We start from the raw sequence: 27,354 nt of genomic DNA on the forward strand, positions 1-27,354 counted from the left end.
ATAATGTTAGAATTTATCCTACAGGATGCTAAAGAAGTAGATCATGAGGAAAAAACACTAGCTCATTTGTCGTACATACAGGTCAATCAAAAACTTGCAAATGACACAGTTAAAGCACTGCACATTACAGAAGTGAGTAAATCTTGTTGATTAGTGCACTGCAATATGAAAATCATGAATTAGAATACTTAAAAACAGAAAACCTGTTTATAATAGTAGTTTATATTATCCAGATTGATTTTTTTTTGTAAATGGAGTAAAATAACTTGTTGCTTTTAACTTACATAAATTGACCTATGCAACATCCAAGGTGTGAACCTTGCCTTTTCCATTCCCAGTACACACATTCATTTGAGCTGAAGAAACAACCACGTCGTACTACTATCCATGAAGCAAGTAAACTTGCTTTTTGATGGACAGCACAGGCTTGCTGTAGAGGTTTTCTGTTCCTTCATCAGATCACTGGATGCCAGCTTACATTTCGCATGTATACTTAGGGGACCTGCCTTCCTGAACACATTTTACTGGAGATACTTCACCGACTTCTGAAATCAGCCCCTCATCCTTTTTTTCCCTGTGTCTTACACCACACAGGTAGATGCTGAGTCTTCCCAAATTTTAAATGCAGCAGTATAGCAGGAATAGACACGGTTTGTCAACCTAGCCAGACTGGAACATCTGAGACTGGAGAATACAGCAGTTTTATGACTGGGTATCTGGAGAGCTCAGGCAACACTTACCTGTGTAGCAAAAGATTAATTGTTAGGGGTGTGGGGGTGAGCTTTATGTGGAAATACTATTTCAGAGACAAAATACATGATCATATGGTTCTGTACGGAATTTGCAGTGCCCCATAATCTCTATCAACCTTGAAAGACTTTTTGCCTCCCCAGCTGATAATTACAGGCATTTTAAAACAGCTCTAGAATTGCTTCACATCACCAGAAATTTATGGTCAAAAGTAGCTCTAGAAGAACTGTTCCCCAAACTTTGAAAAAAAGAAATTAAAAACCCGATGGTGCTATGCCATGTGCAAAAAAATCTACTGCTACAGTCTGCAAGAGCTTATAGACTGTGCCCTTGAATTTGAATTTAGGAGAAAAATCTGATCTAAGGAATAAAATGACTCTTCCACCTTATTTTAAATACCAGTATCTGCTAACACACACCTAGCTAACATACAACTGTCAGCAAGCCTCCCCCAAAAAAACAAACAACTTTTTAGTGAAGATATTTCAAAGCCACCAATTTGTTACATAGATGTAGATCCACAGAACAACAAGATTAGATAAGAGATCTACAGGGAGGAGCAAGGAAGTTCCTGTAATTACTATTTGATGACAGCTATGGCTGAAAGGACAGCTTCCAACTCTGAAACGTGAACACCCTCCTTTGTAGCATAAATTCAGTTTACTCAGGTACGGAAGAAGTTACAAAAAAAAAAAAAATGAACTGTCATTTGCTTCTCTTTTCCCACCAATGATAAAATGGCATTCAGTCCAAAGTACCACCTCAAGATCAGTGTTGTAAAAAGGCATAGTGTCACACAGAAGTAGTTATGAAACTTTAAAAACTGTGCTGATGTGTAAAAGCAGCTGGTCAACTTACAAACTACAGGGTATGTGTCATTTTAGTTTGTGATTTTCTTAATTATTTTTTTTAAACAGTGACACTAATCTGTGTAATCTCAAGTACAGCTAGCACTGGCCATTAGGAAAGTAAACGTTCTCTGGAAAATACTGCCGAGTAACACCATACACTTAATAGTTTAAGTCAGCAATGACCTTAAACACTCGATATTCAATCTGTCTCCAGCTTTTGATCTTTTAAGGCTAGTTCTGCTTGCACTGTCCTCTATGCAATTCAAAATACACTCTTTTTGGAGTTCACTATACAAACCCTGGGCTCTTTCCCACGTGCGCGGAAGATTTGAATCACTTGTGGGCAACGGGTGCAGCCACATTATCCATCTCCTTGCCTCTTACAGAGCACCCTATTTATGCAAGAAGCACCTTCTAAATCCACACACTTTAACCAGCAAAAGCAGCATGTTAGCTACCACAGAATACGAATAACTGTGCAGTGTCCGTTGCCCGCGCCAAGGTTTGTGAAGCAATGCTCAGCCCTTCCACCACAATGAGAGAGTGACACAAGTTACACTCAGCTTCATCCATCTGCAGCAGGGATCAGAGCAGCACAGAAGGAAACATGCCCATCATCGGGAATTTCAGTTCGACACGCTGCCTCTCTGTAAAGGGCAAGACTAACCCTGCTAGGCTGAGAGGAAAGCTCCCAGCTGCCCGTGCCATGCCGTGCCGCAAGGTGCTGCAGGAAGCCGGGCAGAGCGGTGACCTCCAAAGGACCCACTGCTCTCCTTGCTGGCTCTTGGCTCCCGCTACTCGGCATGCTGATCACTGCAACCACGCCGAGGGACACTGCGTCAAGCACAGACCGACATCAGGGCACTGACTCTGAGGGAGAGCAGAAAGGAGATCGGAGCCTGGTGAAGGCTTCCCGAGATGTGTGTGCATGCTGCAACCCAAAGACACGTTTGCAGTTTGCACACTGCAGCCAGGCGATGTGTGCTGCAGTCATAATTGCTACAAAGCTCAGCAGCAGCTAAAAATCATGCCTGCCACGCGAGCTAACTGCGTGATCGGCTACTGCTGGTTTCTGGCCTGGGCAGGGCAGTGAGGCTATGCCCCGATACGGCCAGTTCCCTTCACGGGTGACGTGCGAGATGCGCAGCTAACATACGGTCCCTGCAGGGACTGCAGCCTGCCCTTACCTGAGCACCGTGCCAGCATGGCAGAGACTCTGCACATAACTGTACACGCTCCAGCAGCTTGACTTTGGCTACATCTATTGCGGTCCTTGATCTGAGCATCCCCCACAAAGCATGTCACTTAAAGCCACACAAAAGGCCAAATGCTGCTGCAGACCCCCGCATGTCCCCCATATGCAGATCCCAACAAGCATTTGGTTCACAGGTGAAATAAAGCTTCCAGCATAACGTCCTCCAAAATAAATCTTGTTTACCTGCACCAAAAAATACTTTACAAAAGGAACCTGAATGCAGTAAGTGGGGACGACTGGGGGATTTACAAAACCCTTCCACTGCCCTGAACCAAAATATTAATGCAGATGGGACAGGGACAGAGCAAAGCAAGAGTTAGGTTTTCTTCCCCTCACATGCACAACGTTACATGACACAGATATTCAGCAGCCCCTGCTACAGGCTACCTTTAAAGCTGTGTTTTTCTAACTTCTCTTCAATGAAAGTTTAAGGAAAACACAGGTGGAGAGACTAAGCAATCGCAATCACAACAAAGAGCTACCACATCCCCTAGAATTAAAGAACGGCCATCCTGTAACAGTTAAAAGGCCCTGACCTTTGTCTCCTCTTTGCTTAATGACTACTCTCTGCCTTTTCTTTTTAAGATGTTGCTTACTAGGAGAAACACAAGAGCTCTTCAGTTATGTACAGGAATTCCAACTTGGTTAAAAAATTTTTCCTTTTTCACTGTATCACACACACACCCCCCAAAATAACAAACTCCCTGCTGATGAGGCAGTGGTGCCACAGCTGAAGTGCCTGAGTATTTTGTGTTGAGCAGGTATCTTGGACTTGGAAAAAACCATACATCTCTAACCAGAAAAAGTAGACCAGGCTACTTCAGAGAATGTAAGAGACCTGAATGGCTTCTAATAGTAGCTTAAATTTGCCTGTTAAAGCTGTCATCTCCAGCCACACGCTCCTCTTTTCTGATGATCATCGGTGGGCAGGAACATTGCTTTCCTTTACAAGATTGCTCCTGAAGCATCACCATTTCCAGCCCAGCACAGAAACACAAACCAGCTCTACTTCTGGCTCACCTTAATGCTCCAGACTAAAAGCTGCAGAAAATAAATTAGCAAAGGCCTCTGCCTTAAAGATGCAGCAATAGCTGAAAACAGTCACAGCACAAGCTGCCCAAAATTTAATTTGCCAGAATAAAGCAACAGTTATAAATTTTATCTAACTGTTCAGTAAAAACAAACTGATTGCCCAATAATTTACCTGCAATACATACCACAGTGGATTATGCATAACAGTTTAGGCATGGACAAATTATATGGTAAAAGATGAACACACTTTTCTGTCTCTCGCATTCAATCAAATCCTGCGCTTAGATTATTGTAAGAATGAATTGCCTGATAAAACTGAAGAGAAGGTAAATGATGCCTCAGCTCACAAATAATTACAGGGTTTGGGATTTTTCCTCCTGTTGTAATAAGTATTTGCCAGCCTGTACTCTACCTACAGGTCTATTTCAAGGTCACTGTTGATCTGGTTATATTAAACATTTTACTTACTGTTCCACCTTCTTGCATCATAAGATATTGTAACAGGTTAACGTCTGTGGTTCCAGAGTAAATGTGGAAAGTACAGAGAAATATATTCTCAAAAGGCTCCAAATACGTATGTGCATGTACAAATAACATCTCTGTATCTATACACACACACACACAACTGTTCTCAAATCAGATACTTTCTTTGCTCTAAAGTGGAGTGGAAGAAAATGGAAGGAGCAGTTTTCTTTCAATGTTTTTTTTACCCTAAAAACCAATCTACAGAGACCAAAGAATAGACAATGTTAATGTCCTACACAAATTTATCATGCAATAAAGACATTTTTCTTTGTACAGAACAACAACAACAAAAAATTGGTTGGGAAAACAAAGAGCTGAAAATCAATCCAGCCAGCAAAGTTTTCCAGGAGAGAATTGGGCTGAAATGTGTTTAGACAGCACAAGGCTACCTTTAGTTCACTTTTTCAGGGTACCTGTGCAGCCTGACACATTCTAAACACAAACACATTCACGTACAGGAAAAACCAATTAGAAGCAGCACTGTTATGATGATCTCTGATGACACCTTGGAGAACAGACCATAGTATATGCTGGCATATAACCACTAGTATGTTCAGAGTACAATGCAAGTGCCTGCTCTCATTCAGCTCAGACGCATTTAAAGTAAACAGAGGAGGAAAAAAAAGATGAGGGAATTGGCTCAGTGTTCCACATCCTGCAGCCCCAATCTGAGAATTACCTGATGTCTTCCGAATCTGTGAGAAAAGTTACTGCTAAATCACAGTGCAAAGGATAAAACAAAACACAACACACCCCTCTTCCACAACCAATTTTCAGGCTAGAACAGATGAAAAGCTGGCCTGGCAGTTTTCATGCAAAAAGCAAAGGCTAAATGAGGCATTTTTAGACATAAATTGTTAAGCACTGCAGGTCTACCTACCTATTTATCAACCAGCCAGAAGCTTCCATTAATAACCATCTCCAAGTCAAGATCTATTTGTTTACATATACACAAACAGAAGTGTAAATGACATGGTTTTCTGGGAAATTTTGTTCTGCCTGTCACTCACCATTGTGTTGCTGAACAGAGGCAATCTTGAGAATCAGGTATCAGGTATCACAGGTACACTGAAGTAATCAAACTTTAATTATTAATCTGTGCAACCAGGATTTCCGGAGTGAGTACAGTCACTATCACTATTTCAGTCTGAAGTTCAGTACCTGATGGCCAGTAATTGTACAGTAAAAATTCTATCTAAGTATAGTAGTGGTGCCACTTATGTCAACTCGCATGATCTCCATTTCTTGGCCTACACACAGTTTCTTCATGCTTGTATACACCTCATTTTAAAGATTTTTTTACCTATCAAACCAAGGGAAGCAAACTCTCCATAAAAGCACTAATACCATGAAATTAGATAGTATAAATCAGCGGACTTCTTTAAGTGCAAGCAGAGTTCATGTCCATCATTCTCCCTTCTTTCCATTTTAACCCACGCTCGGTCAGAAGCTACAGATGTACTTCCCAAGATAGCGTGCACTGTTTTTTCCTCAACCATACCATTAAGCACCTTACTCAAAAGCAAAATACTTCCTGTAACCGCAACACTCATTTTGATGAGTTTGTGTCTGATAGCTCCCCCCAGCCACCACCTCAAGCTACCCCCAGTGACTTCAAAGGTATATTTCACCAAGCAACACCAAAAGACACGAGATCCCATTTGGAATTCACTGCTTAAAAACTGCTGCTGATCATATGAGGTCAACCAGATACCACAGAAATTACTGTGAAGCTCAGCAAACCTTACTTCTGGCAGAGGGCTGGCCGGTTTGGTAAGGATTCCTCCCACATAAACAACATTGGGTAGCGTAGGTCTCGGAAACTCCAGTGCTACATCAGTACAAAGCATCCACAGGCTGGATCCATGAACCAAGTCATACATGGACCGTTCTGGTAGAACCTTGTGTTTCTGCATTATCCTTTCATATTTTGGCAGAACCAAAAAACTGACTCCAAATCTTGAAATAAGATAAACAACAGTATTTTTAATCCTCTCAAATAGGTTCATGTGATCTGTGAGCAGCGAGTTAAATTCTGGAACGTAAGACAGGGGAGCTGGAGCACCCACTTCTGCTGGATACCAGAGGCCAGTGGAAAAGACGGCGTATTTAACCCCTAAAAGATGAGCTATAACAAATCCACACATCTCATTGGGATCTACCAGGAGCAGGTCAAATTTTTCCTGTTTCAGGGCATGCATGAGGTTTCGGTTGCCAACGATCATGTCGCAGTTCTTGGAATAGTGGTCCAGGATATCGAACAGTTCAAGGGCTGTCAGCCTCCCCGAGAAGATACTCCTCATCTTGGACTGGAGAAAATCATCCGAGGTGCTGCTGTTAAAGATCCCTGGGTAGCGCTGAAGTCTATAGTGATTAGATGGAGGAATCTCTCTGCCCTCAGAGAGGAGAAACACTGTCTGGTGACCTTGGTCATGCAAGGCTGAGGCCAGTGTCTTGAAAATATAAAGATGGCTTTCAAACATAATTGGCGGCACAACAACGATTTTGGCAGCCCTCGCTATCCCGACAGCACTCCACAGGAGAATGAAAGCTGGAGCGTACGGCTTCATAGCTGAAATGAGAAATAAAACCATTACATCAACAGAACGCAGGTTTGCATGCTACCTGGGAATTATTTTTTTTTTTAAAAAAAAGTTATTATGAGGCTGTCCCATAAAAGCTATTCACACCTCCCTATTTTGAAGGCATCTTTGCAGTGGCCACGGGGAACAAGAGTGCCACTCAGCTTCAGAGTGCATTTGGTAATGCTTGGTTTCCAGCGAGAGCTGCATTTTCTCCTCCCTCTTTCCATTTTTAATTAAGGGTAGACGAGAGACTTCTTCCAACACCAACACAGCACCTGCATTAAACAGCAGCAAAACCAACTGACACAATGAGGTTGGTACCCTCCACGGAAATACCTCATGCACTGCTGCTGGATTATGTATGCCATCCAACACCTGTAAGATCTTGTAGGATCTGCAAGCTAGATCCTGCTACATTTGGGATTATGTTTAAAAGCACAACTGAATTATTGTCATTGTAATATATTAAGTGAACAAGAAAGATGCAAAGCTCAAAGACCCAAAGGTTAAAATCCTGGGTTTATTTACACGAGACCAAAAGGATGCCCCCTCCACTGGAATTTCTAATATGTCCATTTTAATTTTGCAGCCTTTAAGCACCATACTTCACAGTACTGTTAACACTGCTATAAGCATTTCTACCACAAGGTCTAGTCACCCACAGCTTTCAGGCTGTCCTCCTTCAAGGCGCAACTCTATTCTGATTTAAGGTTAACATTTTCTGTAGCTTTGTCTTCATGTAAGCCAATGGGCATAGAGAATATAAAGATTTTTTCTTCTCCTAAAAACATGCAAATTCATGCAATATTTTTCTTTAGTATCAACACTGATCAGACACACAGGAGTGGAAAGTCAGAATCTGGCAGGAAGATGCTGCCATCGAGTAAGAAACAGCTACTTCTACCTTTCAAAAATTGCTCCTTGTGTATAAGAACAAGTGAAATAACAGGAGTTAGTACCACATACACGAACACCACAACTTCTACTGAAGCACTTTCAGAAGTACTTGATTCTGAACCTACTTCAATCAGCACTTGAGCATGCACTCAAGCATGAGCCTAACCTATGCTGAAAACAACACTGCTGTCTTAAACACACACAGCTCTGGACAGCTGCAGGCTGCCAGGGAAAGGGAAAGTACCTTCCCCCACCATGTTTTGGAGAGTAAAGCCCATAAAACACGGTATGCACTAGATGAAAGCCAAGTGCATTAGAAGCACAGAGAGCACATGTCAGAGAGCTCCTTAGTCACTGTAACCCTCCCCAAGACAGAGAAACAAGCACAAGCCAAACCAATCTGCTCTCTTCTCATGCCAAACTCACATGGAAACCTGAGTCTGTTGCAGTGTCTTTTATAAATAAGCACAGAGACAGGTAACACTGCTAACTCAGTCCTTGTTACTGCCTTACAGTGTATCTTATAACCCTCCTACAACAGATTGCTCAGGACTTTTAATATTTTTTTTTTGTGTTCTGTGGGTTACAAGCTCACCAACAGAGCATCTCATATTTGTATTGCTACTATACAATATTGAGTTTTCTGAAAGACACCCCAATTTTCTCCTACACCAGCTTCTGCAAGTGGCTTGACTTTCAAACATTTATAATCACGCACCAAGCCCAAGCAAAGCTGGAAAATCACCACTAGGTACACTGACTATTCAAATCAGGTTTCTAATCTGCAATTTTTCTTATTAAATTTGAAGCTGCCTCCACACCTGTGTTCAGAATGTGTTAGCCACTACCTTGGAAATTACTGACCATCCCTTAGAAAACTCTACCAATTTCAAAGTAATTATCACCAGCAGCAGTGTGTGCACACACATACATGTGCACAAAAAAGTCCACTCAGGCAGACGCTTTTTTTTTTTTTTTTTTGGAGGGGTGGTGGTGGTGGGGTGGTGTGTGTTATTCTTCCCCAAGACAAAGCCCACAGCACAAAGATGCACAGCAAAACCTTGCGGTACCCAGGAGCAAGGAACTGAAACAGAGAATTTATTGAGGTCTCCACAGCACCACCATATTCACAGGCTGACGTAGCATTCTGGGAAGCACTCAGAGGCTTTGCTGTTTCTAGGAACAAAGCTCAATTTTGCAGAGATAACACTTCAGGGGAAGAGGGAGGATATTATTTGCTGCAAATATTAGCAGTGGCATATGAGAACTTCACTATGCTGCACCACTGTCACTGACATCAGGAAAGATTGATTTGTTTTTTAAGCTGCTTCAATTAGGGTGTTGGAGATTACCCTGAAACATCTTCTCCTTGGCAAATAGCAGTAGTTAAATCAAACCAAACAGCAATCCTATTCACTCTCCAATGAAGTTGGAAAAAGCATTCTTACTACATGAGAAACAGCTTACCTCCCAGCATGAAGGCCTGACCTGCCAGTGACGTTAAGGTATTAAATTGCCTTTTTAGTTTAGGCCTTTGCTTTCATTGGAGGCTTTCTAGAAAACCACAGCACCCCACAGAGCTCAGCTGCCCTCCCAGGAGCTCCCATTCGACGGATGTGCCAGCACTGAGCCCTGCTCACCATCCCACTCATAAAACTTGCAGGTTTTAAGCCACAGCAGAAGGTTGTGCAAGTGCGTAAGTACACAGGCTTGGCATAGAGTGCAGCACTGTACCAACAAGCCATACTCAGCTGTCTTCAACAGAGCCCCACTGGAGGTTAATGCTTATTAGGTTAAGTGTGGTTTTAAAAAATAAGTAAAAAATTTTGTCAATGAAGTAGCCAAGAAAAATTACTACTCAAACTTGGACAAAACCCATTATTGATTACATCTCCCCATGCTATAAGCATTCCCACGGTATTAAGTTGCTGCTCCTGTCAACAATATCAACATTACAAAACCATGAATGGAGGTGTAGGATTGGGAAACTCAAACAGTTAATGTTTCTATCAGCAGTATAAATCAAACGTACCGGGAGCCTAAGGGTTAGTCATGATCCAACAGGTTGCCAGCTGCAGGCATGCCAGCTGTACTTTGATCTCCTGACCCAATACAGGCCCCGAGCACAGCACAGGAAGATACAACCCTTAGCCCTAAGGTGTTATTTTCCACAGACGGGGTTACACGCATGCCACCAAAAGCCATGGGAACTACAGCTGTGCTTCTCTGGGGCCTGACAGTAACTGCCCCACCGCTCCTCATGCAGCAGCCATGGTTTAAATGGGAACTGCACTGGATATTTTACTTTTTATGAAGGTGCTATAAAGCACTACCTAACTAACATGAAAATATAACTACGAGCAATTTATCAAACAAATTATTCCTCCTCTTGTGGCGTACCAGTGTCAAGAGGACACAACACACTTCCTCAGGAGTCTGTAGTTTGCTGTATCTTCAGAACTGATAAAAAAAATCACTTATCAAAAATTGTTACTATGTAACTGCCCTTTTCAATGCAAGCATCTTCCACAGGGACAGGAAAATCTATGTACTGGACCTGCCAAGCCATAGAGATAGATATTAAACACATGATACTATTAGAGAAATGCTAATTAAGTGACAATTTTACAGGGAAAAAGAGCATTGACCTTATATTGAACTTTTGGCAGGAACTTGCAGGATGAAGCCTCATCATTTCATCCCCTGGCCAGGCAGAAGCCAGAAGAGGGGAGCTTGGAAGGTTTGTATTAAGCAGGAACAAGGGCAAGATGTAACACTTTGTAAGCCACACAATCACGAGCTAATTCTCATTTCGCAGGCTGAGAGACAGAAAGAGGTAGGTGCTTGGTGCCATCAGCAGAGCAACACCACAGGACTAACCAAGCTCAGCTCCACTCTCGGTCCCAGATGCCTTTTCACTCTGACCATCCTTCAGCACTGGACTCCTTCAGCACATCAGATATTTCCACCAAGACCGGGAAATCTGCAGAGGCTTGTAAGCAGTTCCTAGGCAGAGGGGCTTTATAGGCATCAAGGAGATGATGACCTGGTGCTTAGTTTGAAGCCAGCTCATCACACCCAGAGCACACAGTCATACTCCAGCAGTGAACGCCCAGAATGAATCACTTGCCAAAGTAAATAAAAAGAATCAATATTCAATGCAACTGCTTTTCGTTTCTGAATGCTAGGAGCATGAAGAACAACTGTCAAGTGTCCAAACATAAAAGAGAAAAGAAAACCCAAAGCCAGAGGATAATCCATTTCTCCAAGATCGTTAATGATATAAAACCATCTTCTGTCTTGAGTCCTTCTGCTTAGGATTTGCCTCCATTAAATAAGACTGTTTTGGTGTCTGAGCTGGTATATAACATGCTTTTATAAGAGAAGAAAAGAAAAAGAAGAAAAAGCCGAATTTTCTAAAATTTTTAACAAAAACCAAACCAACCACACCCACAAAATTATCATTGAGTTGAAGCCATTACTACTTTCAGCCAAAAAGCCCTACAAGCAATGGTATGGAGGAGGAAAAAAAGAAATTCAGAGTGGCTTTATATGAGTGAAACCAACTGCCAACTGTAAAGAGCTCACCTATTTGAGTGCAAGAAAAAGTTAGACATACCAAGAGGTTAAACATTAAACCTATTTCAACAGCTTCCCATAGTTAACAACCTACATGTGGGTTGGTTTGGTGGTTTTTTTTTCAAATTAAAGTAGTATGAGTTTTAAACTGTGTTAGAGAAAACCAAGCACATTCACAGAAGACTGCTGGAAGGATGTTTTCAGCTGACCAAAACAGTTCTAAATCTGGCTTTTTTTAAAGAAGTATTTTTCCATTTATCCATAAAGACCAAACAGGACCTAGAACAAGATGTGTGACTACACAAGAATTGGTGACTTTCAGAGGGAAAAAATACAGGGGAGGATCCTTCCCTCCACACCCTGTCCCCTCATTGTTCACAAAGGGGGAAATATTCGAAAATTGGGCAACATGGAAAGAAGCTGAGCAACATGTATGTTTATATAAATTATATTAGAAAGTCTTAATGTTTAAGTTAATATTATAAAAATTATCTAATACTACAGTCATATGCCAATCCTAAAAATGGTTTTAAAATAAACCCAATTAATAATTTATGTAACAGTCAATTACAGTACTTGGAACACATACTGAAGATCAGATTTACTGTCAATCCCTAATAATCTGCTGATGATTCTACAATTAAAGCTTACAGGAACGTTTGGGTTTTTTTCTGCTTTATACCACTGGCTACCTACCTACTATTTCTGAATCTCACAGAAATAACCATTCTCAAGCCAGCAATACCACTGTCAGAGTCTTCCTCTGTTGCAGTGAGACCTAGAAGCAGAAGAGGCTCTCAAGCACCTCCACATGCAAAACACAGCTTGAATTCAAACTGCACAAATGTTTATCACTACTCAAGAAAGTAAACAGTTCTTACACACTTACACAAACTCAATGATATAGAGTTCTTTTTATTCATGCGTAACGCTCCCAATTTCTAAAGCAGCAACAAAAAAGTTTTACAGGGATTGAGTTCAGTGATGCTATTACCTTTTTTTAAGTCTTGCTTCCTTTCAGCCTTTCTTTAGATTTGCTAAGGTTTGTTGAGTTTCCCTGGGCAGTTTGGTCAGAAGACCGGAACCTCTGCCTAGAAAGGTGCCCTTCATACTGAACTGCGGTGCTCTGCAGCAAAGGAGCAATCTTTCTAGCTGCTGATCACTCACCTTACCCAACAAGCTCAAATTACTCATTACAATTTAACAGATACCAGTACACATTAAAAAGAGCAGGCTTACCAACTAGACTTCCATCTCTACAAATCCAAATGTGGATGCTAATGAGCACTGCAAGGGCTCATGGCTCATGCCCAAACGGAAAGCTAGTGATGTGCATCACTGAGGAGTATAATTATCAAAAAGGGGGCGAAATTTGAGATTTGCATGCATTTCAGCAAATTGTGCGTACTGCAAACTGCTACCAGAGTTCTAGTAACATGCAGATTTATTACTTAGTCTTGCTTACAGTATTGTCCCCTTCTCTTTACTATCAGTTCATTACACAAAATCATTATTTTAGAAGGGAGAATACAAACCTTGCTTTTAGAGCTGTAAACTCTCCAAAATGTTGCATTAGTGATCTGAGCCAACTGGAACAAAAGGCAGAAAACCAGAAAAAAAATCTGGACAAAAAAAAAGTGTTTTTTTTATCAGCAACTAAACTTTTTAATAAAAGTTGCAAATCTGATGCAGTTTCTACATAGGCAAGAGTGGATCTTGACCCATTATCAGTTACATACTGCAACTGCCCGCGGCATGCTCCATGCATCCAGACCAGGCTGCTGCAGAGCTGGTTGCTTTTGTTTCACCAAGCCAAACTTGGTATCAGTTATCCCATCAGCTCAAGTCTCCATCCCAAGTCAAAAGCCAGTACCATCAGCAGTGCAGTGTCACCTCGGCAATCAATCCCACGCTACCATACCCAACAGCAGCACTTACCACAGGTAGACATATATAGTGCATTTACTTCTTCCAAGACAGTATGCATTGTAGCTCTAAGGGACATGTGGTCAAATGTATGGTTAAGACAAATGCTGAGCTAAGTTGTGACTGAAAGGCAACCAGTTACTGAGAGCACTACAAACTCCCTCTGAAAAGCACGTTAGGAGCTACCGGCTACGGTTTACTACTGGTTTTAATAAAAAGCAAGCACTAAAGAGGAGAAAGAAATTAGCACAGATCTCAGATTGTTACCCGAGTTATCGAAGCTCCAGTTCTGCCCTGCCTACCCAAAATCCCACTGACATTAACTTATTTTATGCGCAACCCGTTTGCTTTAGCTGTTATTAAACACAGTTTTACAGTTACAGCATAGTATCCAGCCTTCACAGGCTTGTAAATGTTTCAGTTAAACAAACACAGACCCATACCCCACAATGCTGGTTGTATGACCAAAGGCCCTGTAAGCAAAACATTTTATCAAGTCTAAGACAGCAAGGACTGACTAACAGAAAGGATTTACAATTAAGTATAAAGCTGGAAAAAGAAGAAAATATTCCAACACAAACAAAAGGTTCTCTAACACTTGTTACAGGATGATTCAGTAATAAAAATACAGCTAAGATTTGGTTTGGGTGGGTGCATGTATCAGCCACTTGCTAGCAGCTGATATTAAAGGCAAATATATATATATATATACACACAAGCATGAATGCAGTGCATTGATTCAAAACTGGGGAAGAGCGAACAGAGAAAAGGTCTTTCTTTCTATTTGTGACATCCTCCAAGATGTCTCTTGAAACAATACAAATAATTTTTAAGTCCCTCTCAAAACATTTTCTTTAAGAGAATGTAATTTAATACGAGTCCACAGTATTTTTTTTTCAGGCACCAGAGCAAGGAAATGCTACCTATGTGGAGAAACGCACTGACCAAATTATGTATAACAGCACATCTCAGATCACAGGAAGATTTTAATTAGCGGCATAAGAGACAACAGTAAGAAAGTCTATGTTCTCCAAACGAAAAGCACAACTTGACTCCTAAACCCTTTAGGCTGGCAATTGTAAAATATGTTCTTAACCTATAAAACTGCTTGTTGTACTGTACATATTCTGTAGGTAATAGGAAATACTACTCCATAATCCTTTAGGAGCATTAAAATAAACCAGGCCCATAAGCTGACTTCAGGCAGCAAACTGAAGTTTTAAGATTAGGAAGCAGTTGCTACTAAGCAACCCATGTGCCGTAAAACAGATGAAAGCATTACAAATGTGTGAAGGCACAGAGCCTTGGAGCAGCAAACCATTGTATTATCTAGGAAGAGACTCTGGTAACAGGTATTGCAAAACCTTTGGATTTATACTCCTATCACACATCTTGCTACTAATTGCTGAGGTAGCGCATACTAGGATTGCTATTTCGTGTTGCAATGTTTTAGATTAAGTGGTAGGATCTAGTTTGTAACTACTGCCCTATTTCAACCAAATGAAGAAATGAAGAAATCAGTGGAAATTATTAGTAAGAAATCACGTGTGCATAAACAAGGGCAGGCTATTGCATTTACTTTGTACAGTTTCTTGAACAACAGCTACGTCCTATCCAGTGAGTACAAGAATGCCACATCTACAGATAAAAAGAGGAAGATCTACACGCATTACAAAGTCACTGTAATCATCTGTCAGACTTACTGTGTCAGTTATGCAAACAGAAAAGGAGTTGTTAAGAGGGAGTAAAAAGGATATGCAATTTATGAAGCCCCTTTCAGTAACAACTTCATATTTGTGTAACAGGTTTTACCAAACACTGAAGGATTTTATGTAAGCTTTTGCAGTCGAGAGTCACGGAAAACTGATTTTTACAATCCTTGCTCAGAAGACAGCAAGATAGAAGAGGTACTTCTCTTTCAAAATACAGGTTTTACAGTTAGTACACAAAATATTTTCAATAGACAGGGTAGCAGATAGATCTTTAATAAGCTACATGGAGATAAACACTTACACAAGGCATAATGTCATATTAAGATGAATTTACAGCAAGGGACTAAGGTATAACATTCTTGGTAGCACTCTGCCACCAGCTTCTGAAAGAATTGCTTTTTAAATGCATTTTCATGGTTATGGAAAACCACCCTAAACTTCTGAAAATACCAATCATTTTCAAAAAGATTAAATATTTACAAAGATTTATCTTTATTCTTTGAGTAGAGGAAGGGCTTTAAATGAATCTTTATGGTTCTGGGAACGAGTCCTAAACTTCTGAAAAAGATTGATCATATCCAAAAGCATTTAAGGTTTGTAATTATCTTTATTATTCAATGAATAGGTTCTAAACTTACCAAGATTTCTGAAGTTATTAACAGTAACACATCCCAGCTTTTAAATGAAGTCACTTACAAACCATAGCAAGGTCCACATACTTTGGGATTATAATACTTCAGCATTGACAGCATCAGTCAAGAAGAGATTTAGCTGAGAATAAAGGATTAAAATCTAATTAACATTTTCATAACATGAAGTATGTTACAACGGGGCAAAGGCACATTCTTCTTCATATGACTTATGTTTCTTAACACACTAAGCACTAAAACTGAACAAACAGTATTCAGTTAAGAACACATACTTTATTTATTGGATGTCACTATTGTACCAGTATTCATTTTCAAAAAAGATTCAGTCCAACTAACTGCATGAAAGTGTGTTTCATAAAGATTTTATACCCTATGAAACACTACTCTCATAGACCTACCAGAAAGGTATTTTGCATTGTTTTAACTAGCCTCAAGAATACATTTTAATAACCCAAACGGAAGTAAGAAGAGCAAGTACAGCAAGTTCTCTTTTGTCCTGCTGCGCACTGGGCAATTCAAACAGGGTATTTTAAGACTCCTATAATCTTTTAAGTCTTTCATCTTATGTAGCAGGGATTAGCATTTGCAAAAACTAGTCTACCTGTCAATGTTTTGTTAAAACTGAGCGCTATTGCAAATTCTTCCATAAGGCTTAGCCAGGCCTAGAAGAGCAGCATGAAGAAAAACCCCATCCTTTCTGCTGCTGGCCAAGGTCTAAAGCAGTACAGCGAGACCAGAACAGGCTCCCGGCCCCAGCACCTGCGGAGCTGCACTGCACCCCCAGAACTGGGAGCAGGGGGGAAGATGGCACAGGCACGTCACTAGGACAGGTCCAGTCGGGCTGCGCTTATTACTTCAGGCCCCGCGCCAGAGCAAAGCTGACCATGTATGCACGTGATGCTGCAACCCAGCTGATGCGCCACCCTGGACCTCCGGATGGAAAGGAAGCACAGTGCAGAAACCTGAGAATGAAAAGCCTGCTCCAAAAGCTATGTGCCTTCTACTGATTGCAACCCAACTCGGTGTGAAAGCCACTCAAGATTTCTCCACATTGGTGCGCTCTATTATGCGGGCCTTTTCCTTGCTGCCCGCAGTTACTCTACCCCCAGCACCTTGGAACGATAAATGCTTGACTATATATAGCAAAAGAGCCATCTATTTGAAAGCGAGACACGTATATTCCTTGCAGAGAGATTTGTGTCGTTCATTCAAAACAAGGTAAGGACGTTTTCTGGTAAATTATACATCTTCCTCACAGCTACTGCAAATTCAGAGATGATGCAGTATTTTGGCACCAATATACAAGTCCCTTGACAGTCTCCTTAACTTCTGGAGACCTTTCCTCCAGGTACTGAGATCTGAAAGCAATGTTCCTCAACCTGCTGCAGCCAGAAAGGAAGCAACCAGAAGTCATGTTGTGCCATCAAGAGGCAGGGCTATTAACACAGAGAAGTCAACAGGTTACTCCACATTTCCTGAAGCCACCGGTAGTGTTTTAAGATGGATCACAAACTGCTGGCCCTGCTCCTGCTGTGTGACACTGCACTGCCCAGAAGAGCAACAGAATATTACCGCAACGTGTTTCATGCTACACAGCAGTTAAGAGCAGAAGGAGAAAGAAGAAAGCTTTCTAACTGCAGAGAGCATGGGGCACAAGAGGCACAGCAGCTGATGGACTCAAAAATGCGCCCACTGAGGGGCCAAAGCCGCCCAGGAAGCCTTCTCTTCCTCACCGGCATCAAAAGACAGGCTGAATCAAAAAGAAAAAAAGAAAAAAAAAAAACAAAAACTGTCCTATTTTAAGCACTTTCATCAGCGACAGATACTCCTTCAATAAAATGACTCTCCAAAGAAGGGACTGGAGGAAATGCCAGAGCACAACTTGGTAGCAAGCTGTATTTGTTGGTGCAACAAATGCAGTCTGTAATTGTATGCTGCCATCACACAAGCATGAGTTTTGCCTCATGAATGAGCCTCAGGATCTGGAACATTAGTTTCAAATTTGAACATGTTTTACTGGGATTTTTTTTTTAACTTTCGTAATTGTTTGAGGGGATGCTTCATTTTTCACTATAGTTAGCTTCAGCTTGGTACAAGCTCTCCCTGGTCACGCCATCACATGACACCTAGAAGCACTGAATGAATTTCTTTGTTTGGTTTCTGACTTCATCCTATAGCAAATAACTACATTTTAACAAGCCAAACAAACAATCACAAGGGAAACTATAGCAGGTTTGTTTCTGCAAGGGGAAATACAACTTTGAATATAGTTAAAATACTTGATTTAATAATGTTTTGCTCTTATTCAGCTCAATTAAAATACATGAATTGCTCAAGACTGCATGCAGCAACACCACACGCTTCAAAAACATTCAGATTGTACAGTCTGTTCATCATTAGGCTCTATTTTGAAATTTACAGGTCAGGGTTCTTAAAACAAGCCACTGTCTTGCTTTCAGATTTGTGTTGTATAGTGTCTGCTTTGAACTACCTCTTAGTTGACTTTAGTTCTTAGAATAAAAGTTCTGTATCTACCAGCTTTTCTATGTGGTTTAATCTTTAGACTCAAGATTTTAAAAGCAGGATCGCATTACTTAAGAGTGAGAAGAGACAGAAATCAACTTAGGAACCTTCTAAGAGGTGCAGACTACATTCCACCAAAGGGTAAGAAAAGATGGGGGGGGGGGGGGGGGGGTAGTCCAGCAGCTGCATAAAGATCTTTATATACTAGAAAATAGCAGGAAGTTTCTGTGTATCAGTAACTGACTAAGACTGGATTAGAACTTCAGAAATAAAAGGGTCTAAACAAAGGGTTTGTGGTTTTTCAAAGACAACGTGAGAAATACAATCTAATAATTCAAATATTAAGAAAACAAAACATAGATCCAAAGGTTGCAGAGCACCAAGATAAAGCTGATTGACAACTCTAAGATTATGACTCACAGAGGATGATCCGAGTGTAAAACCAAAGCAAAAAACCTCAACAATAAACGATCAAGTGCTTCTACATGTGCATGTTTCTGTTCCTGCTCACTGAAACTGCACTTTCTGGGACGTGAGATGATCTTCCTCCACTTCTGGAAAGCAACTAGAACTTTTTGAACACTATCACTACATAATAACAAGTATCTGAAGGGGTTTTATAACGGAAACATGCTCTTAACTACTGCTATAGGCTACCAAGTTATTTCACTAGTAATGATTTCATGCAAGATTGACTGTTTAATATAAAGTATAAGATGAGATTAAATTATTTGTAATATTCCCATCTTTTTGAGCATACTGTCATGAAATAAAGCTAACTGATAAACAAGCAAAACAATTACGAAAGTATCACAAAGCACAGTAATTAAAAATTCAGCATCATGAATGGTGGCAGCTTTAGGCTATACTCCTAAATTTGAGACGCTGTACACCAGACAAATTTATTTCACAAGATTATCAACTTTGAAAGAAAAATTTGGATGGTCATCAACTGTCCTTGGGCAAGTTTCCACGCAAGTCCTCACAAGACTTATACCAACAGTTGATGTTTACAGACTTTCAAACCCCATGAGCAATGGATGCCCCAAACACTGGACTGGCCTATCTAGCCCCGTTACTGAAAAACACCTGAAATTTCCCAGTTTAGAGCACTGGGAAGAAAAAATGTGTGTAAACAAAACTTCCCACAAATATTTTATGCTTGATCTCTTATGACAGACTTCTGTGCCCAGGGACCAAACACCATACATATCAACAGACAGCTCTCAAAGTTCAGTTTCTTTGAACTCAGCAACAGGAAATAACACTCTTGCAATGACCAACAAGGCTTAATCAAGGGTCTGATTCTCTAAAAAAAAAATCTTTCTTGGTATTTACTGGTGTACAAGTTTTATTTAGACTACCATGACAGTCTCCCCCAATTTCACTCAGGCATAAAAGGCTTAGTAGAAGAGAACCTTGGAAGAAAGCAGAAGAGGCTGAAATCTTTCTTGCCAGCAAGGTATGGAGCAACAGCAAGATTCCCACAGCCTGTAACTCATGTCACAGACTATGAGCACAGCAGGTTTCCTGTACGAAAGGCTGACCCATCTCTTACACCACCACCACGTTTGCAGTCACTGCTACCTATGGCCCACAAGCTATAAACAGTTTCAGCTGGTGCCCCAAGGACCATCAGGAACCAACACAAGCCTGACTTGGTAGCCAGGCAGCAAACTGATACAAACTGATTGAGTTGGTTTTCAAAACAATGGGAGTGATCAGAGTATGCATTTGTTTCCAGTTTAGCTAATCCACCTCATCACATCTTCCCATTTACCTTCACAGCCAAACTCCCTGGCTATCAGTTTGCCATTCATGGAGGGAACAGTACTTGCAGCTTTAAAAAGTTCAGACTGCACTAGAAAAATCTCTTCCTTTGGAAGAGTCGTGTGGCACTGGAAAAGGTTAACAGAGAGGATGGGGTACCTCCATCCTCGCAGGTAGTCAAGACTTGGGACAAGAAAGAGTCACAGCTGACATGATGTTACATTGTCAATATCTGTGTTGAGAGAAAATTTGTACAAGACCTTCCACAGGCCCTTTTACCCAATATTCCTGACCTACTGACTCTCTAGGCACCGGAGTTGGCAACTTCTTCATTCCCCCAATGGTAATTCCTGCAGAGGCAGTGCTGCCTGCAGCACAAACTCTACCCCAAGTACTGCCAATGCCAAATACCACCTACAAACTCTTCACTGGCAGTAACCTTCTAGTCAAGAATGCTCTTGAGAAAGATACTGCTACCAAGGTCCAAGTTTAACATCTCAGCACACCCATGCTATTAAACAGACAAAAAAAATGTACTTTTCAGCACCTGTTTGCATTGTGATAAACTGGCAGAATTGCTTCCCAAGCAAACTTAAAACATAAACATTTAACTACTCACATACGGCATCTACATTCTCTAACAACTATCCCATTAAAAAAAAAAAAATTAAATCTTACTAATTTGAAACACATACCATGTAAACTACCGCCACAGCTCAGCAGCAGCTCTTAAAGGAGACGGGAGAAACCAGATTAGGTTTTCACTCGAAAGAATATTTCATTATAAGCATTTCATACTGCTGGAAATTAGATTTATTAGGCACCATATCTCCTATGTTTCCATGCATATTCCTATATCTATTTCCCACATTTCACCTTAGACAAAAATATTTAATCAAAGTGGGGGAGGGTGGGAGAACATTTTCCATGAAACAAAACAGATTCAAATTAGTAACTAAATCTGCATTCTCAATCAGTTCAAGGACAGGCGTAGCCAAGAGGAGATGTACAACTGCATTCAGAAGAGCAGGTCCCCTCTGCCAGCACCACACATGGCAGAGAACACATCCCTTTACACTGCTGGGTTTGAGAGCTGCAGCGGGCTCCGCAGCCATACTTCCCACTTCACCTCAAAAGTCGACTGTGCATCTACATGCTGTTTAAATTACTGTAATGTTTACAGCAGTATTCTGGCCAAAATTCCTGTTCCTAACCCAGATTATCATTCAGAGCAATACGCTTCTTTGATCCCACTCATAGTGTAAGCTAGGAAATACTGGAGCCTTCTCTGAATTTTAGAATTTCTCATTTAAAATATTAAATTGGGAAGACAACAATGATGGCCTGAAAATAAAGTTAAGGGCAGGTAAGTAACAACACATGAGTACTGGCCACAGAGGTTTTTCTAACACTACTACTCTACTTTTTTTTAAAGTCTTTACAATTCCTTTTTAAAATACTTTTATTTTTATGATTTGTGTTCTTGGCATTGAATTACAAAGCCTATTTGTTTGATTTAAGTCAAATAACTTCCAGCTTCTAAGTTGGAGGGAACCATGAAATTCAGCATATGTAACTGCATCTCAGTTTTCACAACTGAGGCCTTCTATTTCTGCATTTACATCTGAAGGTTGTGCTACAGCTATGTACTCAATCCTCACGTGTAACAAACGTATGAAAACTTCTTCAAAACTGGTGTAGATGTATGGGTGAAAGTAACTTGTCTAACGGAATACAGTGGAATACAGTATAATTTAAGGTACTCAGGTGGTCCTTCACCTTATTATGTTCACACTGATACCTCCCCCTAAATACACTGAGCCACAACCTTCACAATTTTTTTGTTTGATTTTTAAAAAGAACAATGTTTCACCAGGGCATGAAGGCTCATTTCCAACTCAGTTCAGAATCTGAAGCTGACTCAAGATTTTCCATTAACTCACCCTTCAATTATCAAGCGGGAAGGGAAATCAGTCTTAAGTCACTTCTATCTCATGAAGCTGAACCATCCATTCACAGGAGGAAAGAACAGCATAGAGCGAGGAAGAAAGCTGTACTTGCTCCCCTGTACAAATAAAATCATGAGCTTGACCATAAATAACCATGTTACTTATGAGAAATTGTCTTAACAAATCAGGTTGTAACTACTTTTTGCAACTCTGAACTGTATAATTTAGAAAACACATTGTCTTTCAAACCACTGCCATTGTAACGGTTACATTTACAGTTTGTAAAAATGCCAAGTTTGGTGGTATTTTTTCTATTTACCATCATGTCTTCCCATATAAAACCCATCTTTTTGAACTGAGCTAGTAGCTAGGTTTTTTTAGAAAACGAACAATCTACTGATCACAGAGTTCAACATTTGGCAAGGATGTAAGTGTTCCTTAGTCCCAGGTATAGCTGATTAGATGTACTGTTTCTAATAGCTAAACAATTAAGTTACTCCATAAAACCACAGGTAGTGTCATCAATTCTTCTCATATTGAGGAATTAAAAACACACACAAGATTTTATGTTAAAAACTAGAATTTTCAAAAGCTTCCTAAAGAACAGAGTTATTACTGCTCCAACACACTGGCTCCAAGTCAAGAACTGTAACACAAAATCTTTCATGTAATTAGCAAAATAAAAAATAATTTAAAAATAACAGTGTGATTATGTAACAGCAAAATGGAAAGCTGAAAATTGTTCTCTTAGATGATAAAACATTATGAAAAGAAGTATTTTAACGGACCTGCAATGAAAAATAGCTGTGATCACTCCCAAGAGGTTTTCTTTACAAAGCATTAAAAAAAAAAAATAAAGACTTCTTCCCTACATGGAGTATTAACAGGACCTCACACTGAGCATTTAAGATATATACATTCCAAGTGTCATAAAACACTAAAAATATTTTGTCAAAGGATTCAAGGAAGCTTATGTCACAAGTTTTGGAAATTTACTCCAAGCATAGCTGTCCCGAGGGAAAAATGGAAAAACCACCACACATTTCAGGACCGAGAATTGCATGAAATTGTTCCAGTGTATTTCACTTCCTGGAAAACAGGGAAAAAATGCCTATTCACAAACATTTTGAGCTGTATCAGAAGGTCAGTTTTCAGCTCAAAGATACTTTCTAAACCAACAAGAACAACAACAAAAAAACCAACACCCCCCCCCCCAAAAAAAAAGGATAAATCCATGCTGAATTTTTAATAAAAACCTCAACAAAAGAAGGTGATTTCAAATGCTTCTCATGTACCAGCATTTCTCAAACACAATCCTATAATCTTCTTCAATATCACTCTGTAATAATGAAAAGGAAATTAAAGCATTTCTGTTAAAAGTTACAATCTAGAGAGAAAAGCTATCTCATTTAGTAATGATCTCTTCAATATGATCTTACAACAGTTGTCTCAACAGCTTTTAATACTGTAGTGTGATTTTTCTAGTAAGTAAACAACTAGAGACTCAAGATGGAGTAAACTGAGATGAATTCTTGGTACTAAAGCAACTGACTAATGCAGTGATGTGGAAAGAAGGACTGACAAGAGCCCAAGGTAGAAAACACAAAAGAAAGTAGGTGTGAGCAATAAAACACTCAGCATTGAAGTCAGAAATAATGTTCATGTTCAAGAAGGTCTAGAAATAATCAAGTCAGGATAGGCATTGTTGCTACAGTTATTAGTATAATTAATTGCAGAACATATTTTAAGCAGTAGGAGCACTCCAGCATCACAAATCCTCTACACAAGTCTCAACAGGTACAGAACAGACCATACACAAAGCTACGCTTACTGGCATTGTTTTATGGATGATGAGGCTTACCACAGTACCTTCTCACTCCACGTCTGCACCTGTAGCAACACACCTACCACACAGAAGAAAAAAAAAAAAAAAAACCAAACACAACATTGATACATTTTTTTTTTCCCCATTCCTGGAAAGAAAACATATTGCTAGAAATCAACCAAGTCAAATTATATAAGCAGAGAATTATGGTAGGTTCTCTTTATTTTTTCTCCACGAACTAATTAGACCATGTTGTCACAATCCACAGCACCCCTGGGACACGTTTACAACCCAGTACGGTTCCTCCAAGTGAACCAACACCATTATCATTCCAAAGGGCTGATTTGGATAACAATCTCTAAAGTGATTCAGATATGATAAACATAGCATTAAAATTTCATGAACACAGTAATTCAGACTACCTTCAATTTCTCTAAGCTGTAACTAAAATAGCTAAATTTATCACAGTGTGCTAATCTAGAGTTACAACAGAGTCCTGCCTTGATCACAGGCCAAGCCCAAACTGTAGGTGCAATGACTGCCAATGAACTATGTAACAGCCCCTAGCCATTCACTAAGCTGAAGTTGCCACCAGGGTATAAAACCATCCCACCGCTTTACTACCACCTCCTCAGTGAGTCAGCTGCCCTCCACTCCACTCACAGGCAAGAGGGCTCTTGCAGAGCTCAGGTGACAGCACCCTGTGCAAAATGAAGATGCGGGGATTGTCTCAGATGCCCTCTCCTCAAGCCCTGGTTAGTCCCATAGGCTCCTCCATCCACATCCTACTTCAGAACCACCCAACTGCTTAGAGCACCCTAAAAGTACAAAATGTAAGGGGCATTTACAATGGACCTAACACAATTCTCACCTTAGAGTCTATTACCTGGACACACAGGACAACAGTAATTTTCTTTCCTTGCTCCCTGCAAGGAGCTTCTGTTGATGGCAAAAGTTGTGCAAAAGTAAAAAATAAGACATAAGCATTTCAGGCCAAGTACTCATTTCCTTGTATTTCAACAAAAATACTTTCACAATAGTGTGAAAGCCATCTGAGAGGGTGTAAGACTCTAGCACAAGCTGGTTAGTAGTTTTGAAAAAAACGGTCACTGCAGTATCCAGTGTTCAGCCTGGATCAATGACCGAAACAAAAGAACAAAAACAAGGAAATGTGAAGTAAAGGTTAATTGCATACGATGTTGTGCTATAAAACTAGCTCAGCTAAAATATAAGTGACCTTGTGCGACAATTGCTTGGAAAAGCAGGCAGGCAGCTTCACACAGGCCACTTAACCAAGACACTTTTTGGAATAAACGTCTAGAAACAAGTGATATCATGTGAGTTATTCCTGAAAGAAAGTCACTTTGTCTTAACGTGAAAAACAAAAATACTGCTTCCAAGGTCTTTGCTTGGGGGGGGGAGACCCTTCAAGGATGTTTAGGAGGTACCCACTGCTGTTCATCTCCATGCAACTCCGATGAGCATGCAGAACAGGCTGCGCATTTTTTAATGATTTCCCATTGTTCCACAGCCAGTACTAAAACGAGCGCATAAACAAGCCATAAAAGACAAGACACCGTTTAATATCTGTTTAAACACCGCAACTTTATTGGCGTATTCCCTTAAAAGTTGACGCTTCGCCGTTTTCCTCCGTTTCGCGCGCCCGGGGAGCGGAGCAGCCGTTACGCAGTGCCCGCCCCAGGCGAGGCGGCTCCCGGCGGGACGGGGAGCACAGGGGAAGCACCGGACACTCCAGCCGCGTCCCAGGCCCGGCACACACGCCAGGGTCCCCTCACCTTACACGCTTCCAAGTTTTCCAGCTCTTCCTACACCCACGCCGGGGACCCCTACGTTATACGCCTTCCAAGTTTTCCAGCTCCTAACTACAAAGCGTCCCCGGCAGCCACCAGCCCGGCTTACATAACTTCGGGCCGGGCTGCCCCTCACGGCGGTACCCGGGGCCGAGCAGCCTAATGAAGAAGCGGGCAAGGCCAGACGCAAGGCTGAGCCGAGCCGAAGTCGGTGGCCGAAAGGCAGCGCCCCCCCACCCCCTTCCCCCGGGCCTGCGGCAGCGCCCGCGCGAGCCCAGACACGCGCCCGCTGCCCCGCGTCAGGTAACGCCAACGGTCGCGGCGCGAAGGGCGCGGCGGGCACCCCGCTCCCGGCACGTACTGTCACCGCTTGCTTCATCCTCCCAACTTCTCCCTCTGCTGAGAAGGAACAGCACGAGTAAGTGTTCGCCTTAGCGCCGCGGCCCCGTCCTCCTCCTCCTCACGGCTCTCAACTTCCTCAAGGCGCAGCGCGGGCACCTGCCGGGCCTCCAGCGCCGCAGCGGGGCCGCCCCGCACCTCTCCCCGCTGCGGCGCCGGAGGGCGGCCGGCCAGAGCCCGCCTGCCGCCCGTCCGCCCGCCCCGGGAGGCCGTGCCACACAGGTGCCATGCCCGGCACGCAGAGCCCGCTCCTCAGGCACGGCCGCGCTCCCTGCTGCCCCCCAAACCCCTCCTCTCCCCACGGCAGCAGCCCGACCTCACCTCAGGGTAAAGGCGGGCACGGAGCTGCCGTTGCTTTCGCCCAGGAACGACGCCTCTCGGCACCCCCGCAAGGACACGGCGCTCCCTCCCCTCCGCTCCCAGGTCACACCGTCCCCTCCGCGCCGCTCCCCTTGCTCAGGGACACCGCATCGCCACGGCCTCCCGCTCCCCTGCGGCTTCTCTCAGTCAGTCCACGACTACACCACCCCCCCCGCCGTGGCTCTCCCTCCTCCCCGCCCCCCCCCCCCCCCCCCCCCCGCTCCCCCGCCAGACCCTCCGCCGCGAGGTTGATGCAAGGCGCCCCGGGCTTCCTCTTGCGTTACGGGAGGGGGGAGAATGAGGAAGGAAAGGAAAGCAAGAGGAAAGGAGAAACAAGGGGGAAAGAAAGAAAGAAAAAAAAAAAAAAGGTACAAAGGTGAAACGAAAGCCTCCCTCCTCCTCACCCACGGCTCCCGGGCAGGGACCCTCCGCCCCTCGCCAGCGTCGCCGCCTCGGGGGGCCGGCGGAGCCGGGACCGCCTCGGCCCCCGGCACCCCCCCACCCCCCCCCCACCCCCCGCTCCCCACGGGGGTATGCCCCAGCTCCCTCACCGCTCTCCCTTCAGGGCCGTTTCTCCGCGTCGCTGCCTCTGGTAACGAGCCGAAGAGCGGAGCGAGCCGCTGCCGGGAGCTCCGCTCGCCGCTCTCTTCCTTCAGTAGAGCGGGCGCGGGGGCTGCGCAGCTCCGTGCGGGCCGGCCTGAGGCCCTGCTCCCACCGCAGCACCTCCGCTGCGGCGCCGGGCCCGCCTGGCCCCTCCGCCCAGGCTCTGCTGCACCTGCTGCGGGGTTGGGCTGCCCCTGCGGCGCGGGCCGAGGAGAGGAGAGGGCACCCTCGCTCCGTCCCTCCCTCAACTTCTCATCACTTTCCTCTGCCCCCGCTCCGCTCCGCCGCGCTGCCGCCCCGGCTCCCCACCGCCCGCCGGACGCATACACCGGCGCTGCCGTCCTCCCCCCCC

General features: G+C 42.5%; 1 protein-coding gene across 4 annotated transcripts in view; it reads right to left on the reverse strand.

Annotated features, from left to right (window-relative positions):
* UGT8 (UDP glycosyltransferase 8) overlaps positions 1-27,090 on the reverse strand; it is a 51,825-nt gene extending 24,735 nt beyond the window's left edge. Inside the window, exons 1-2 of one of the 4 annotated variants that reach the window (XM_080373710.1) lie at positions 26,951-27,090; positions 6,162-6,985 (exon numbers count right to left, since the gene is read on the reverse strand). In XM_080373710.1, the coding sequence (XP_080229836.1) occupies positions 6,162-6,983 (822 nt within the window). In that variant the 5' untranslated portion in view covers positions 6,984-6,985; positions 26,951-27,090. The other 3 variants (XM_080373712.1, XM_080373713.1, XM_080373711.1) reach the window with 3 other exon arrangements.
* Positions 27,091-27,354: the final 264 nt, after the last annotated feature.

This window comes from Falco punctatus (assembly GCF_963210335.1).
Source record: "Falco punctatus genome assembly, chromosome: 1".
Taxonomy (NCBI): Eukaryota; Metazoa; Chordata; class Aves; order Falconiformes; family Falconidae; genus Falco; species Falco punctatus.